The sequence below is a fragment of the Ursus arctos genome, unplaced genomic scaffold (genome assembly GCF_023065955.2).
Source record: "Ursus arctos isolate Adak ecotype North America unplaced genomic scaffold, UrsArc2.0 scaffold_25, whole genome shotgun sequence".
NCBI classification, from domain to species: Eukaryota; Metazoa; Chordata; class Mammalia; order Carnivora; family Ursidae; genus Ursus; species Ursus arctos.
The window spans coordinates 20,983,036-21,001,990 of record NW_026622930.1 but is presented as its reverse complement, the minus strand read 5'-3'; the positions used below and the strand labels follow the sequence as shown (position 1 = coordinate 21,001,990).

Below are 18,955 nucleotides of genomic sequence, written 5' to 3'. Positions count from 1 at the left end.
GTGAAGTTTTATTTGTAGTTAACTCATTTTTGACCCAGAGATCATGGAATCTGTACCTTGATATCTTTCCTGTGTTATAAATTCTCAGCCATCTCTTCAAACATTGTTTCTGCCCCTTTCTCTCCTTCCTCCCTCTCTTTCTAAAAATCGTTATATTCCAGTTACCTTTTTACCAAATCCTATATGTCATTCATGCTCTTTTCTATATTATTCATTCTTTCATTTGTTCATTTTTCTTTTTTGGGTATCTTATGCTGGCCTATCTGACTCATTAATTCTCTCTTCAATGTAATACCAACTGCTATTTAATCCATACTTTCACAGGATTAGTTTTAATTTATTTATTTGCTTATTTTACTTATATTATTCAGTTTCTGTAATTTTCATTTGGTTCTTTTTTAGAGTTTCCAATTCTTTGTCAAGATTCTCAATCTTGTCTTTTAATTTCTTGAATGAGTTAATCAGAATTTTTTATATTCTCATTTATGTTACTATTGTCTGTTTTTTTCCCTTGATTTTCAGTTACCTCTGGTATTTTCTTATGCCTAATTATTTATCATGTGATAGACATTGTATATGAAAATTTGTGGAGATTATTTAAAGCTCTGGATGATGACATCTTCCTCTAGAAGGGATCTGGTTTTGCTTCTAGCAGGAAGTCGGGCTAGGGTCACTAGGAAACCCAAATAACCTTAACCTAGTTAGGAACCAAGACGATTCAAAGCTGAGCTTCTGCCCCCATCAGGACAGGTCTATTTTCAGTTTATCACTTCTCTCATTTTCAGCTCATCATTTTTCCTAGGCTATCATTCTTTGGGGTCTCCAGTGAAAGCTGGGAAATTCCTGAACTCCAGTGTTGGTCTCCCTGGCCTCTCCAGTCTATTGATAGCTTTGATTCGATCCTCTCTGCTTCTAAGCCATCTCTTTTGAAATCAGCTGCGCCTTAAGGGAAGAGTCACAAATGCACAACTCATCCTTCTGGACTTCCATTTTTGACAGATCTTTACCAGATCTAGACTACAAAATTCCTCACTTACTTGGTTGTTCTCTAATAGAGGCATAATATTTTTTACTTTCTTTTTTTTTTTTTTTTTTTTGCCTCTCTAGTTGTTCTGAATAGGAGAGGTTATCCAAAATAATCTTACCTACCAATGCCAGAAGCACAACTTGCCATCATCCTTTTCGTGTGGGCTTACTGCTAACAAATCCTAAGCTGTAGCTAAAAGCTGATGAATAAAATGAATTTCCACACATACAGACACACAACCCCTACTGACAACAACAACAACAACAAAAAACCCATCACGGAACCATATGGAAAATATTACAGAATAAGAGAAATGATACATTACCCCAAAATCTAGAAGTAATAACAGATGTTGGAAATATAATCATTTCAGAAATAAGATAAAAAGTAAGACAAACTATTTGGCAACCTCCTTTTAAAATTTTAAAAAGATACATCAGAAGCCATTGAATAGATGAACAGGCTGATATATAAAGACCAAAAGCTATAATGTAAAAGGTAAATGAGATAAATATTTTTTAATTACGCCTACAAATATCATGGCAAAAACAGGTCCTCCACCTAAGATACAAAAATGAAAATATAATTGAATTAAAATCTACACTTACTGGAGCGCCTGGGTAGCTCAGTTGATTAAGCATCTGCCTTGGGCTCAATCATGATCTTGGGTCCTGGGATCAAACCCAGTGTCCAGCTCCCTGCTCAGTGGGTATCTGTTTGTCTCTCTCCCTCTGACACTCCCCCCACTGCCTGTGCTCTCTCTTTCTCACTCTATATCAAATAAATAAAATCTTTAAAAAAAAAAACCTACACCTAAAGTAGCAATAGCACAAGAGATGCCGCACAAAATCTGTGATGCATGAAACCGATCTGATAACTCCTAAAACACAAAAACAAAGAGATAAAGAAATAATACAATTATAAAAATTGTTTTAAACTCTTTAAGAATTTAACCCCTAACTAGGTGCTAAAAGCAAACCAAACTTGATATGAAATGGAAAAAAAAAGCACTAATAAAACTCAATTTAAGATTAATTTACTGTGATGGATGAGGTTATTTTGCTGAAGCCAAATCAATGCTCCGCACAAGACTGTGGTACTGACTCCAATGGTACATGTTCTAAGAGTTTAGCGTGGCTAGCTGTGCAGGTACCAAATGATGATTCCATTTTCCACCTAGTTCCCCTATCTAAAATACTGTAAAACCAGCATCATAGAACATGCTATGCCATATTTTTCACCTCAACTTGAGATGACTGTATTCTTTACATATTAGGTCTATTCATTTACCTCCGTTCATTTGATTTTAGACTAAAATCATTGAAACATTCCTACTATGTACTGGTACGAATACAAATAAAACTTGGGCACTGAAATTGAATGGCAATTATAAAGATAGTTTATCCAAATTGTCAAGATATGATATTTTTTTAGGATACGATTTTAAACTTTGAAGTTGAGAAGTCTCTCTCTAGGCAATGATGAAATAATTTGAGCATCAATGGAAATATTAACTACAATGGATTCAAACACTACAAATACGCATAGATTTGTGAGTTAATGATCCTCAAAGAGAAAAAAAATCATTGGTCACTACTAGAGCATGCTAGGAAACCGACTCATTATTCTGGAAACTAGTAGATAAATGAAATTGTGTAAAACTACATAAGCTTTTAGATTAACATTAAAATAAAAATATCAGGATGCCTGGGTGGCTCAGTCGGTTAAGTGTCTGCCTTCAGCTCAGGTCACGATCTCAGGTTCCTGGGACCGAGCCCCACATTGGTCTCCCAGCTCAGCGGGGAACCACCTCTCCCTCTCCCTCCACTGCTCCCCCTGCTTGTGCTCTCTCTGTCAAATAAATAAAATCTTTAAAAATAAATTAATTAATAAAATAAAATAAAAATATAAAACTTTAAAATTCTCATAGAGCTCTGTGCTCTCATAGAGAAAGTTCTGTGATGGCTCTACGTAAAAGACTCTAATTAGAGACAAAACAGAAGTCAAGTTTAATGAACTGGAAAAGAGTATATCACTCAAAAGGACTGACTACATTGAAAAGCAAGTCTATGAAAGGAAATCACCCAGGCATCAGTGGGTACTCCAAATAAGAGGTATGATCATTGAAAACATCATGATTCCAAAAGACCAGGGGGAAGCCTGGCAGTGATTCCCTCAGCTGTGCTACTTTTGTTTCTGCTTCTGTTCCTAGCCACATATTTCACAACATAGCTAAAATTCTCACATAATTGTTTTGAGGGCACAATAAGACACTGTATGTAAAATAATTAGAACAGTGCCTAGGGAAGATTAGTTTGCTCAGTATATAGAAGTTTTTACTACGGGGGCGCCTGGGTGGCACAGCGGTTAAGTGTCTGCCTTCGGCTCAGGGCGTGATCCCGGCGATCTGGGATCGAGCCCCACATCAGGCTCTTCTGCTATGAGCCTGCTTCTTCCTCTCCCACTCCCCCTGCTTGTGTTCCCTCTCTCGCTGACTGTCTCTATCTCTGTCGAATAAATAAATAAAATCTTTAAAAAAAAAAAAAAAAGAAGTTTTTACTACGATGATTGTAGGCAATGAATAGAAGAGCAAAAAATAAATGGAATGAAAAATGGGATGTTTTAATCTGGAGAAACTCTTTCGGAGAATTTGTCATTCCCTAAAAATGATTTCACTAAATGTCTCTGGCGTATATCTAGGGACTCTTGAATAGCAGCAGTGCCAATATTCCCACTATGAGCAGCTATTTCTTTATACCTCCACACAGAATTCCTTCATAATACGATTCACATTTCACTTCCAGCACTATCGCTTTTCACTTATTGTTCCACTGTTAGCCGATTCCTTTATTATTATTTATTTTTGTAAAATAGCACACCACAGGTTTATCATTAGAAGACAAGGAAGGAACACAACATACGTTTTACTATCTGTGACCAATCAGCAACGGACTTCAAAAGCAGTGATCTGTTACACAGTACTGTGTGACCTGAAGAGCTAGCAGCAAAGGATGTACTTTTTGCAGTTACTCATAGTTAATAAACTTTGTTAACTGAAATTCAAATTGTGTTGTTTGGGGACTGGTGTTATTGACCAAACCGGGGAATGAAACTCATGCACATCAAAACCATGCAACAAGGACTGCCTGCATTTACTTTTCAGAGTCCTCAAATAGCTGCTCCGTGCATTCAGTAGTGGTTTTATAGAGTACCCAGTGAGCAATATGCTAACTCTACCTACCTGGGCCTGGAACTCTGGTTTGTTTTTTTAAGTTAAAAATACTGACTTTCCAAAATTCATAGCAAACTTCTTGACCAGTCCCTAGGAACATAAGGTTTCCAAGCAATAGTAAACAGCAGGAAACTAAGGCACCACCTCCACAAACAGTATCAGAAATGCCTAAGAAATACATCATTCAATAAAACTTGGCTTCAATAAGAGAAAATGAGAAATGGTAAAGAACCACATGTATAATCTTTCTTGGTAAATACAGAGCAACAGTAACTGCTTCACTAATAATCATCGTATCTCACAAATTCACATTCTCAGCAAAACTAATTCCATATTTGACTATGCTCATTGTGGGAGAGAAAAAGGAAAATCACACATGGCAAATACGCATAGATTTGTGCATAAACATAATTTGTGCAAAACATAATCACGAGAAAATTCTTAAAAGATTTACGATTATTGGACAGAGACCATAATAGAAATAAACTAGGAGTAGTCATTATTCACACATACGTATAGTAGATACTAAACAATCATCAAATAATTAGCTTCCACACAAATGAAAAACACAACTTAAAAAAAAAAAAGCCAGCAATAACCTTAGTAAAAATTATAAATGCTGCACTTTAGGCTTGGGGTGCCTGGGTGGCTCCGTCAGTTAAATGGCCAACTCTTGGTTTTGACTCAGGTCATGATCTCAGGGTGCTGAGATCAAGCCCCACGTTGAGCTCTGCAGTCAGCGCAGAGTCTGCTCAAGGATTCTCTCTCCCTCTCTCCCTCTGCCCCTCCCCCTGTTTGTGTGCGTGTGCGAACCCATGAACATTCTCTTTCTCTCTCTCTCTCTCAAATAAACAAATCTTAAAGTAGGCTTGAATTCTGGAAACCATGTAAAGATCCCATTTAGTTTCTTCAGATACTTTTCTTACTCTAAATTGTCTCTTATTTTCATACTAAGAAAAAACGTCCCCTAACATATAGATTCTACAGAAATGCATGCAAATTTGCTCATGTTAGAGAACTGCACTCACTTAGCAGCATAGTTAGCAGAAATTGGAAAATATTCTGCCTAAAGATTGAGTTTTCTTCTCACCTAACACTAAAGAGTCAGTATTTAGCAAACATTCACACTTTATACATAGCACCAGTGACCACAGAAAGTTTGTGTTATAAGTTTAGATATATCTAAAGTAATGACATATTAAAAAAAAATTAAGTACTTCGATTTACAAATGTTAGAGGTCTGCTTGACAAAATCCAGGGCAAAAGTACAGCAGAAAAGAGGTGATTTAAAAAATTTTGTCCAGGATAATGATGTCATCCACAGGCACTCTGATTAAGTGCTTTTATGCCTGGCTTTCCTTCACTGCTTATTTCTCTACAGAATGCCAAAGTTTATCTGACAACAGACTGCAAAATACATTGGTTGTAGAGCAGTTAATTGTATCAGCTCTATTTTGGTTCCTTACAGTCTATTTGTCTTCTACGATTAAAAACAAGAAGAAAGGAGGAGGAGAGTTTTAAAAAATTAAACAAGAGTGCAAATTTATGGTTTGCATATTTCTCTGGTCCCACCATCTGTTGCTAAAATGTATTTTTAAAATGGTTCCTCCTATTTTATTTTTTTATTTACCAAAAGATCATTAGCTCGGGCTGCTTTGCCTAATCTTTCTCCATATGCTGATTCATGGAACTATAAACTCATAACAGTATTCCTGAAATTGAGAATTCTCTTTCAAATGATACATCATTTATGTAACTATTTTGGTTTTTTTTAATGTTTTTTTATTATATTATGTTAGTCACCATACAGTACATCCCTGGTTTTTGATGTAAAGTTCGATGATTCATTAGTTGCGTATAACACCCAGTGCACCATGCAATACGTGCCCTCTTTACTACCCATCACCAGCCTATCCCATTCCCCCACCCCACTCCCCTCTGAAGCCCTCAGTTTGTTTCTCAGAGTCCATAATCTCTCATGCTTCATTCCCCCTTCTGATTACCCCTTCTTTATCCCTTTGTTTTTAAATGAAATCCTACATATTCAAAGCCCATATATCACACACATTCTAATCATAATTTTGAAAGTATTTTTAAAATATTTGTATGTAATATTTTAAGTACCAATAAATGAGCACTCATGGAAAGTGGAATGTGCTCTTAATAGATAGTATACTCACAAACAGAAGATAGACAAAAAGCAATATTATGTGTGTTGTCTAATTTAGCATACACGTTGAAGTCAAAATAATCAGACATACATATCCCTGTGAGTATTGCAACACATGATGTTGCTTATTGTCACAATGATACACAAATGAAACTGAGGTTAGGCCCAATGAATTCAAAGAAAGGAAAGTAACCTGTTCTGAGTGCCTACAATATACCAAGTACAACATTAAGAACATAGCAAATGCTTGAAGGTAGGGATTATTGGATGAATTAAAGAAACAACAAAAATATGAATGTTTAGCAAGTGTCTAAACAGTGTGACCACATTAATAAATGTTAGTCATAATGAGGGATATAGGACTATGTTCATTTTTCAGATGATGAAACTCAAGTTCAGAAAAGTTTAATACCTTGTCCAAAGTCACTAAAATGGTTTCTAGTGGAAAAAATCAGGATTAAATTTCAAATCTGACTCCAGAGTCTACATTTTTCCATTAGTCTCAAAGCAAAATTCTAAAAAAATTATTCTCCTGTCCAGCAATTTCATGAAGGACTTGGTAATATAACTTTAAATATAAGACTCTAAAAACCTAATTCCTTTTTTTTTTTTTATTTTAAGATTTTATTTATTTATTTGACAGAGATAGAGACAGCCAGTGAGAGAGGGAACACAAGCAGGGGGAGTGGGAGAGGAAGAAACAGGCTCATAGCCGAGAAGCCTGATGTGGGGCTCAATCCCGTAACGCCGGGATCACGCCCTGAGCCGAAGGCAGACGCTTTAACCGCAGTGCCACCCAGGCGCCCCTAAAAACCTAATTCCTAAGATCCGAAATATATTTACAAAAAGAAGGTTGTAGCAGAATTTTTAACTGCTTGATTATAATTTCTTATCCATAGACTCTTACATTAAACTGAACAATTCTCACCTTCAGGACGATTAGTAAAACTTGGCCAGAAAAAAGGGGACAGATACCTTCAGCTTTGAGATATTACGAGTGGTTTGTGCCTGGCCCTAAACCATTACCATTATCCTTCTGGGATGTCACTAATTATATTTGAGAACTGAAACCTACTGAATACAAGAAAAAAACCTGCACTTTATTATTTAACATTCAAATTCTTTCAAATCCATATGCCAGATGGTAACATCCTATTACTCCCAAAGGGAAATTTAAATCAGAGTACTTAATTAGAAGAAAAATTACCTATTAATGCAAGTCTCTAAGTTCTAATTCGATATTACTATGTTCTCATCAATCTTTACATTAAAAATGAACTTAATCAGTCTGCTGATTTGAATCAAGACAACTGTATTTTTCTCATATAACCAGTATTAACTAGTGTAGCCTCAGCTGCAGTCCAAATTTCCACTGCAGAAGGTATTAACTTTTTATGTTGAATATTTTTTTAATATTATTCCTTGAGGCATTCCATTTTTATAATATTAACACAAAAACAGACACTGTTCTCTCATGAATAGGAACACACAGTTCTAGAAATATTTTAAACACTAAGCTTATCAGTTGCACTATTTAATACAGGAATACAGTAAGTTCCAAATCTTCATAGTAAGCTTTCAAATAAAACCTTCCCCACAGGTCCTCTTTTGCCCAAATGTTTGCAGACCTCCCAAGAAATTTACAGCATGAGAAATAACTCAAGATGACACTTCCATAAAGTCATGAAGTTCACTGCACCCAAAGACCGTAAGACATACTATCCAACTAAATATGGCTCATTGGCTGGAACGGCTGCAAAAAGGCTAGTGAAAAATCAATGGCTGTTATTTAGGGGGAAGGGAAAAATTGATGCTGATGTAGACAACTTGCAGAACCTTCCAAATTGCCTAAGTGGCAGCTAGAACCGCCAACTTTGACAATCTGTCAATGCCAATCCTAGCTCAGTGCCATATTTCCTCCCAATTCTGTTTCTGGATTTGATCCATCTAACTCTCATTCTGGACGTTGTACCAGCTGTAACAGTAATGATGTGTGTGACACTGGGCTTCTGTTTTTCTATCAGTTAAGATAATCTCCAAAATCTAGGTTATCAACGTAAAGTATATAAGCCTTCAAACTTTGAATCCAAAATCCCAATTTTCAGAAATACGAACTCACAGTATCATACAAATGTGAGCAACCATGACTCAGTGAAGTAAATGAACCCTGATGCTAAGCTTCAGGATAACATCCTATGCATGGCTCTGTCACTAACTAGCTGTGAAACCATGGGTAAGTTAGCAACCATTCTGTGCCCCGATTTTTTTATCATGTAAATGAGGATAATAATAGTATCTACCTAATAGGATTGTTGAGAGAACTAAATGAATAAATATAAAAAAGTGCCTGGGATATACTAATAAGCATATGTAGATATTTCCAAAGAGCCTATGAAAAGGGAATTGCTGCTTTCTATGAGACCCCATGGACCCTATCACCAATGTTTTAACACTGCTCAACTCCTCATAGAGAGGCCTTCACATATAATAGGCAAAGAAATAAATTTAGGATTGGCAGTTATAAAGATTTGAAGGAACAAGGTGAAATTATGGATAGTTCAAGGAAAAGTCATCAAAAAAGTGACCGAACATGACTCTTGACCCTTAGGCCTTACAAACCAACAAGAGTAATTCTCACAGTTCTCTTGTTGGGGGAGATCTTCCCAGAATGGAAACACTACATCAAATATTTGTATTTCCCGTCACCCACTACAAATTAGGTTCACAAAGTTAAATAAAACAGATATTAAATATGCATAGATATGTACATACACCTCACTTATCCATTTCCTGAGGTTTAGCAATAGAATCGTTTACAAAATCTAGGTTAATAATAAAAATTCTTGTTTTCCCTAGAGCAAAAGAATTGGCCTCATTTTCTAGGAAATCTCTTCTATTTTAAAGAAGAAATGCTAATTTCAATGAGGCAACGTATATTTAGAATAGAGAAATTTTTAAACAGTTGAACACGGGTTAAATACCGGATTAACCAATTTCAGGATGTTTAGAAAAAGAAAAAAAAAAACAGCAGATTCTACAGCACAAAGACTTGCATGAGTTGCAGCATAGCCACCAAAAGAAAAAAAAAAAAAAATCACTCTCCATGGTCCCTCCCTAAACAGAACACACACGGATTTAAAAAAAAAAATAAAAACAAAAAACCTCATTTTGGGATATGATATATTCCATAGCAGTTTAATGCCAAGAAAGCAATTTTCATTGAAGAGCCCATCAGAATCACTTGTGAGAAATATTCTTTCCAATTTACAGATATTCCCACAGATTATGACAGATACTCCCCCAGGTAATTTACAGGTGGCAGGGTAAAAATCATTCCTCTAATGAGTAAGTATAATACAAGGCAATGAATGACATACTCTTCTGGTATGCTACAGGGAAAAGTCATTGATAACCAACTGTTTTAACAGAACGAGAATTTGGGGAAACGAAGGAAGAGACTGTAGACCAGACTAAGGAATGGCCTACAGCAAAAGGAAAAACTCTTGCTCCCTATGTCTTATTTTTAATGAGTAGCTTTGCATTCTATGTACTTATAACTCAGATGGAAATGAAATACCTGTTGAGTTTATTTACTTCCCATGTATAAAGCCACACCCCAGAGTTCAGCATTATTTGACTAGGCCTACCAAAGAGGCTTAACGCCACAGAATACATTTTGTTTTAAATGTTTATCTATACAGAAGTTTACCTAATACATAATTTCATTCCTCAATTCCTCCATTCAAAGGAAATCTGCTACCATAATGAAGCATGTAGTATTCAGCATGAGAAAGTAGGTTTGTTTCCGCTACTAGTTAATACTGTTTAAGCTTTCACCAATAAATGAAAAAGCAAAGAATTAACTCTCATTATTTATAAAGTAGTTATGTATATACATGCATAGAAAATGCTCGGAAAGATACACAAGAAACTGTCAAACTGTTACCTCTTTGGAGTGGAACTAAGAAGGGCTAAGAAAGGTTTTATAATTTTTTTAACCAATGAACATATATTACTTTAAAATAAACCATCCATAAAATTCTTAATTCCCAAGAGGGGTAACAGCAGCCCTTACTAAAAAAATTTAGTAAGTCTCAGTTTAACTAATGTCCTGAATTCTTCCTCCTTTGACTTTAAACTTTCAAATTCAATAGAATCTAATCTATATAAGCTAGCTGGCAATCCATCTGACAAGCTAACCTATTAAAAAATAGTAAAGAAATGCTAAAAGCTAAAGCTGTTCTATCCTTTATCTCACCTCCCTACTTCTCAACAATTGATTTCCAAAAAGGTAGGTAAGAAAAATACAAACATATGTAAACATTTCTCACATGTTCTATAGCACCCGCCTGTCCATTACTATAGTCTCGATACTGTCCAAGCATCTGGTCTACTTGTCGCAGGTTCCGACTGGTGTCCTTTAAAAAAGAAAATGGATTTTATTAATTGTTCCAATGTTTTCCTCAGTCTTGGTAGTATGTCAAATAGCTAAGTCAACCATTTGTGAAAGGTACAATTTATATCACCCTTAAGTTGGATATTAATATACTTTATAAATCAAATAAATATTAAAACCACTGAGAGAGAAACCCAAATCAATCCACAATTTACTGAAGCACACAATTTAAATCCTTATCCAAGGTTCCATAATCAGTTGGCAACAAAAAGACTCTTCATTATTAATTTGTGTACCTCAACTAATTCACACCTTTTTTATAGAAAAGGAATCCTGAGATAACAAACCTAGTAGACTGTGTATAAGAGAAGCGAATCATTAGGATCAATGTTATTTCAATTATAACTTCACCTCAGAACTTGATTAGGAAAAAAGAAAAAAAGTATCCTTTAACCTTTAGCTATAAACAACAAATTAAGTTCTAATCACAACAAACACGGTTTCTACCCAAATATGCCAGGTTTTACCTGAGAGATTAATGAAAGCATTTCTTTCAAAAATATATACTTACTAATATGTCTTATCAGTGGGAAAGCACACCAAAAATCCAGTGGTATTCTACTTTACATAAGCTTAAAAAGAAAGACTTTCCGAGTTTTAAATCAAATTATGGCCTCTCCACCAGAAATTAGCCTCTTCTTATCCATACTAACTCAAAGCAATTAAAAGCCAAAATCTTTGCTTATCCAGGCAAAATAAGAGAACAAGAGATTAATGGGTAGGAAAAAAAACTCTAAGTTTTCTTTTGCCCAGTTTGGTTGTGTTACCAAGTCCTTTCTATGAAGAAGATATAAACTGCCTCCATTCAAAATTCCAAACACAGTCAAAAGTTAGCCTCTGAATAAAAATGGCATCTCAATATTGTTCATCCATGAATAATCTGTGTAGCCAAAATATGAGCAACTTCTCTAAAGGCACATGTCCACAAGAAGATAAATTGTGGTAATTCCTACTCGTTTCACTCCCACACATTTTACTTGGACATACTGCCTTATCCCAAAACACTTCTACAACCTATCATATATTTCAAATATCTTTATTGACTGTGTTAGGCAGAATACTGGTCCCCAAAGATGCCCAAGTCCTAATCCTTGGAACTTGTATATATGTAAGCTTACATGGCAAAGGGAATTTTGTAGATATGATATATATCTCAAGTTAAGCACCTTGAGATGGGGAGATATCGTGGATTATTGGGTGAACCCAAGGTAATCACAAGTGTCCTTAAAAATAGAAGAGGGAAGCAGAAGATAGTCAAAGTGATGTGACATGAGAAGGACTCAACCCACCCTTGCTGGCTTTGAAGATGAAGGAAGAGGACCTCAGAAATGTGGGCAGTTCCTGAAAGCTGGGAAAGGCAAAGGAACAGATATTCCCCTAGGGTCTCCAGAATGGAATGCAGCCCTATGGAACCCTGATTTTGGTCCAATAAGACCACTGTCAGGTTTTGATGCACAGAACTATAAAAAATAACTTTGTTATTTTAATTAATTATAAATAATAACTTAATTATACGATTAGTTTTGTAGTAATTTGTTACAGCAGCAAAAAAACTAATACACTGACCAAAACTCTTTCTCAGCCTAAACTATTTAAAATCTATTAAATGCAACCATAGTTTAACTAACCTGTAAAGTACTTGTTATAGTGTTGACCTTCTTGGTGACGCCTACTGTAGGACGACTTAGAGATTCCCTGCATGTTGACCTGGCAGTCCAACGACTCAATCGATCACGAGAGCGAAAGTGGTCTGAATCGCTGGAGGATTCTGCCATTGATGTACACAATCCTTAAAACAAAACCAGGTCAAGGTCAATCAAATAATAAAGAGCATGGAAATACGAGATTAAATTAACCATTTGCATTTTGATCTTTTTAAGTATTACATTAGTCCTTTGGCATATCATAATTTCTAAACATGTAGCTTAAAAACACAAGTCACTTCCCCATGTAATTCTCTCTCCTTTGTTTTTTCTAAGACAGAAATTCTTCAGATATGATTTTCGTCATGGTTACAAATAATAATCCCTTAGTTTTGTGTAATGCTCCTAAATTTTAAAAGCACTTTCACATATAGTATCTAACCTAATCTTACTAACAACAGTGCAAGGTAGAAGGGACTGGTAGATTGGCATCTCTACCATAGGAAAAAAAAAAAAAAAAAAAGTTATTCTCTAAGCTAGGACCTGCAGGTCTCAATACTGGTCTGAAGTCCATTCTGCCAAGCTGTAAAAATATGTGTATCTTTAAACAAAAATACAACACTCATAGAATGACCTAAAATAAGAGAACTCCATTCAGTGTATAGTGAATACTCTCATGCACCTTAATTCATTTATTTTTTTTTAAGTAATCTCTACACCCAATGCAGGGCTTGCACTCACAACCCTGAGATCAAGAGTCCCATGCTCTACTAACTGAGCCAGTCCGGTGCCTCCCATGCACCCTAATTTAAAATACAGAATTAAACAAATGCTATAACAGAGGTACAAATTCCATAATAACAAATATGTGAGAAGATGGCATCTTCAACATCTCCACCAAAATAGAAAGCCAAACATCCTCAGTATAGTTTCATCAGTAGAAAATTCTCTAAATATGCTTTCTTCCCATCCTTACCTCAATAATTTGATTTAATGCAAAAGAAAATTATTTCATGCAAGACAACCTCAAAAGTTTCAAAAAATCTTTTATGGAATTTGAAGAAAAAAATATATTTGGAACAGAAAAGCATAAGAGAACACTCATTGATCAAAAGTGGACGTTTACTGAGTATTCCAATTTCATTTTTTGCTTAATGGAGGCTTAACAATCTTTAACGCTGTTATAATCTTACGAAAATCTATATGGCCATTTTTTCTGGATTATTATATACACTGGGATGAAAACTTTCATTAATGATCTAGAATATTCTAGACTTTTTGGATCTTTATTCTGAATGCATCTGGGAAGTACATGACCATACATCTAAAACAAAGATAAAGCGAATCTGCTAAATATAAATAGATCCTAGAGCAATTCATGAAAGCAGTTATGTTTTTAAAATGTTAGATAAAGGGGCACCTGGGTGGCTCAGTCGTTAAGCGTCTGCCTTCAGCTCAGGGCGTGATCCCAGAGTCCTGGGATTGAGCCCCGCATCGGGCTCCCTGCTCCGCTGGGAGCCTGCTTCTTCCTCTCCCACTCCCCCTGCTTGTGTTCCCTCTCTCACTGGCTGTCTCTCTCTCTGTCAAATAAATAAATAAAATCCTTAAATTAATTAATTAATTAAAATGTTAGATATAATAAAACTAAATAAAAAGATAAGCAAGGACCGTTGCTATAAGTTGGGGGGGCGGTTAAGTGAAATACACTCTGTCTTTGTAGCATCAGAAAAAGAACCAACAGAACATCCAACTTCTGACAGCAGAGAGAGGGCCAGAGATTACACTGTCAGACACCTGTCTATGCCCTGTGCAGGTCTCTCAACCCCCAGCCATGCCCATCTCCTCTGCTTCATGCCTCCCATCTCCTGTCCACAAGTTCAAAGGTACAGTGCCTACAGTGTAGTTGCTTCTCACATCAGGAAACAGGAACCAGAAAACAGAGGCCAAAGCAATTATTTGGCTCTGCTTTCCCTGGATCACAATTGTTTAAGTCCAAAAGAATGTATTTGAGGAGAAATATTAAAGATAAAGCTCACCTTTTAAACTTAGGAAATCACTTTCTGTGTATGTGTCTCATAAATTGATACCACATGACCTAAAATTGTTTACTCTAAATTAAAGTACTTTCCAGCATTCTCCATTAGTGAAAGCAGGAAGAATCAACATTTTCTGATAAAAACTCTCCGCAGTGTAGGGGTAGAAGGAACACACCACAATATCATAAAAGCCATATATGAAAAACCCACAGTGAATATCATCCACAAAACTTTCAGTTTTTCCCTTATGGTCAGGAACACGACAGGAATATTCACTCTCACCACTCTTATTCAACATAGAACTGCAAGTCCTACCCACAGCAACCAGACAACAACAAAAAAATTAAAAGGCATTCAAATTGGCAAAGAAGTCAAACTCTCACTCTTCACAGATGACATGACACTCCATGTAGTTACTCCATGTAGTCCCAAAAGACTCCACCCCAAAATTGCTAGAACTGATACAGGAATTCAGCAAAGTCACAGGATGTAAAATCAATGCACAGAAGTCAGTTGCATTTCTATACCCTAATAATGAGGCAGAAGAAAGAGATATCAAGGAACTGATCCCATTTACAACTACACCAAAAACTGTAAGATACCTAGGAATAAACCTAACCAAAGAGGCAAAGGATCTATACTCTAAAAACTACAGAACACTAATGAAAGAAATTGCGGAAGACACAAAGAAATGGAAAAACATTCCATGCTCATGGATTGGAAGAACAAATATTGTTAAAATGTCTATGCTACCCAAAGCAATCTACACATTCAATGCAATCCCTATCAAAATACCATCAGCATTTTTCATAGAGCTAGAATAAACAATTCTAAAATTTGAGTGGAACCAGAAAAGACCCCAAATAGCCAAAGTAATACTGAAAAAGAAAACCAAAGTTGGAAGCATCATAATTCCAGACTTCAAGCTATATTACAAAGCTGCAATCATCAAGACAGTATCAGACTGGCACAAAAACAGACACATAGATCAATGGAACAGAATAGAGAACCCAAAATGGACCCTCAACTCTATGGTCAACTAATCTTCGACAAAGCAGGAAAAGAATATCCAATGGAAAAAAAGACAGTCTCTTCAACAAATGGTGCTGGGAAAATTGGACAGCCACATGCAGAAGAATGAAATTGGACCACTTTCTTATACCATACACAAAAATAAACTCAAAATGGATGAAAGACCTAAATGTGAGACAGGAGTCCATCCAAATCCTAGAGAAGAACACAGGCAGCAACCTCTTCGACCTCGGCTACAGCAACTTCTTGCTAGACATGACTCCAAAAGCAAGAGAAACAAAAGCAAACGAACTATTGGGACTTCATCAAGATAAAAAGCTTTTGCACAGCAAAGGAAACAGTCAACAAAACTAAAAGGTAACCTATGGAATGGGAGAAAATATTTGCAAATGTCTTATCAGATAAAAGGCTAGTATCAAAAATCTATAAAGAACTTAACAAACTCAACATCCAAAAAACAAAAAATCCACTCAAGAAATGGGCAGAAGATATGAAAAGACATTTCTCCAAAGAAGACATAGAAATGGCCAACAGACACATGAAAAAATGCTCAACATCACTCAGGATCAGAGAAATACAAATCAAAATCACAATGAGATACCACCTCATACCAGTCAGAATGGCTAAAATTAACAAGCCAGGAAATAACAAATGTGGCGAGGATGTGGGAAAAGGGGAACCCTTTTACATTGTTGGTGGGAATGCAAGCCGGGGCAGCCACTCTGGAAAACAGTACGGAGATTCCTCAAAAAGTTAAAAATAGAGCTACCCTATGATCCAGCAATTGCACTACCAGGTATTTATCCAAAGGATAGAAATGTAGTGATTTGAAGGGGCACCTGCACCCCAATGTTGATAGCAGCAATGTCCACAGTAGCCAAACTATGGAAAGAGCCCAGATGTCTATCAACAGATGAATGGATAAAGATGGGGGGGGGGGGATGTGTGCGCGCATGATATATATACATGTGTGTGTGCACACACACACACACACACACACACTGGAATATTATTCAGACATCAAAAAGAATGAAATCTTGCCATTTGCAATGACATGAATGGAACTAGAGGGTATTATGCTAAGCAAAATAAGTCAGAGAAAGACAAATACCATATGATTTCATTCATACATGGAACTTAAGAAACAAAATAGATGAACATAGAGGAAGCGAAGGAAAAATAAAATAAGACGAAAATTGAGAGGGAGGCAAACCATAAGAGATACTGAACCTTAGGAAACAAATTGAGGGTTGCTGGAGGGGAGGTTTTGGGCCGGGGGGGGAGGAATAACTGCATGATGGACATTAATGACGACACTTGATGTAATAAGCACTGGGTGTTATTTGCAACTGATGAATCACTAAATTCTACCTCTGAAACTAATTTAAAAAAAAAGAGAGAGAGAAAAGAAGCCATAAGTGACTCTTAACGATAGAAAACAAACTGAGGGTTGATAGAAGGAGGTGGGTGGGGGACAGGCTAGATGGATGATGGGTATTAAAGAGTACACTTGCTGTGATGAGCAATGGGTGTTGTATGTAACTGATGAATCACTGAACTCTACTCCAGAAATCAATACTGAACTGTATGTTACCTAACAAAATTTAAAATATATATAATTATTATTTCTGATTCTGACATGTATCCTTCTAATATTTTTTAAACTATTCGGAATGTTATAAATAAAGTCTTAGTACCTTTCCACCCCGCCCTCCACCAAGTAGTATTCCTGCCTCACATCAGGGACAACCACTAGCATGATTTCATGTTTAACTCTCCAGGACACATTTTTGTACTTTTACCACAGGTATATGTACCTCACAGTCTTTCTTAAGGAACATACATTTTAATCAGTTGATAAATATTAACAAGTGAAAACATGAGGTATCTGAATTTAACTTTGAAACAGAAAATCTTAGCAGCATTAAAGAACTGAACTAAATTATGTGTAATTGTCACACAATACAAAAAAAAAAAAAAAAAAAACCCTCTCACTTACCCCTACTAGGGATTACATATTTTTAATAAGAGAAAAATCACACTTTCCAGCATGAATTTCACTGGTACACACACACAAAGTCTCCGGCTATTAATTTCAATTACTCTGAGCAATAAAAGATGTTCAAACTCCTGCATCTGATGGAATTCCTGTAAAGATATCAAGATGTAAGATGAAATCGATCTGAGAATTCTGCATGGCTTCTTTTTAAATATAAAATATGAAACATTCAGCAACCATCTAAGCACTTTAATTATACATTAATGTCATAAATGTTGAACTAAGAGACATTAAAAAAATCCATAATAAAAACAGAAATTAGATCATTTTCTTTGTTGATAGAACCTGAGCACTTTGTCCGACTATTACTGACAACTCACAAGGTCAAACGTGACCCTCAAAGCTAACTGAGAGAGCGCCTACCCTAAGTGTCACAACACAGAAGGCAGCTGTGGTGGCAGAGATCCAACCTTATCAAAAGATGCCATGTCTCATGAGCCAGCACCACCACTCCCCAGACACAGAGTTGAAGGAGGGAGAGAGAAACAAAAGAGAAAGGAGCAGCAACTAGAACTGGCAAGAGGCTCGTGCCAGCCACACAATCAGAACTTGGAGTGACAATATGGAGAGCCATTAAAATAGTTCCAAAGAGCCCCTTAATATAACTGAGTAAAAAAGAAAAGCACAAAGCAGTAAGTGCCAATTACAAACACTTTATTCCATTAAGACTGTCTTATTTTATATTACAATTTTAAAAATTTAAAAAATATCATATATTCTATCAGTGGCATTAATGAAAATGGACCAGGCCTCTGAAAAGCTTCTCCCCAGTGAAACTGTACCCAGAGCACTAGATTTATTCCATGTTGATAAAAGTTTATTGAGAGCGGTCACATAAGTAAACACTATGCATGGCTATAAAAAAAACTGTTCTACCTAATTAACCTAAAATGTAAATTAAACAATGAGATGCTTTTCTAGCCTCTGAAGTTGTTTCCTGTTAAATAATAATGTCTATGGTTAGCCAGGTTGTAAGGGAAAGAGCACACCTCTACGGTCCTAGGGGGAGTGTGTAAATGTGTATGTATCAAGGGCAGTTTGTACCTACCACCTACTAACTACATTTCCAAAAATATCCCCTAACAAAATCATCTGAATACATACAGAATTTATATGTAAGGATATTTACTGAGAAGTTATAATAGAGGTAAAATAAAAACTTAAATTTCAAATTATAAAAGAATGGTTAAAATACAGTACCTCTCATGCAATGAAACAGTATACAGATACTAAAAAGTCTGTTTCTGGAGACATTTAATAGCATCACAAGGACAAAAGTATGAAGTCTGTAATAAACATT

The 18,955-nt window shown here is 35.9% G+C and overlaps 1 protein-coding gene across 7 annotated transcripts in view; it reads right to left on the bottom strand.

Annotated features, from left to right (window-relative positions):
• Positions 1-18,955, bottom strand: part of CEP128 (centrosomal protein 128) — a 500,403-nt gene that overhangs the window by 345,581 nt on the left and 135,867 nt on the right. For 4 of the 7 annotated variants that reach the window (XM_057318320.1, XM_057318319.1, XM_048219819.2 and 1 more), the window contains 2 exons: positions 12,514-12,674; positions 10,761-10,847 (listed from right to left, as the gene is read on the bottom strand). In XM_057318320.1, the coding sequence (XP_057174303.1) occupies positions 10,761-10,847; positions 12,514-12,660 (234 nt within the window). In that variant the 5' untranslated portion in view covers positions 12,661-12,674. Of the gene's footprint in view, positions 1-10,760; positions 10,848-12,513; positions 12,675-17,595; positions 17,745-18,955 lie in introns of all 7 variants that reach the window. The other 3 variants (XM_057318321.1, XM_057318322.1, XM_048219821.2) reach the window with 1 other exon arrangement.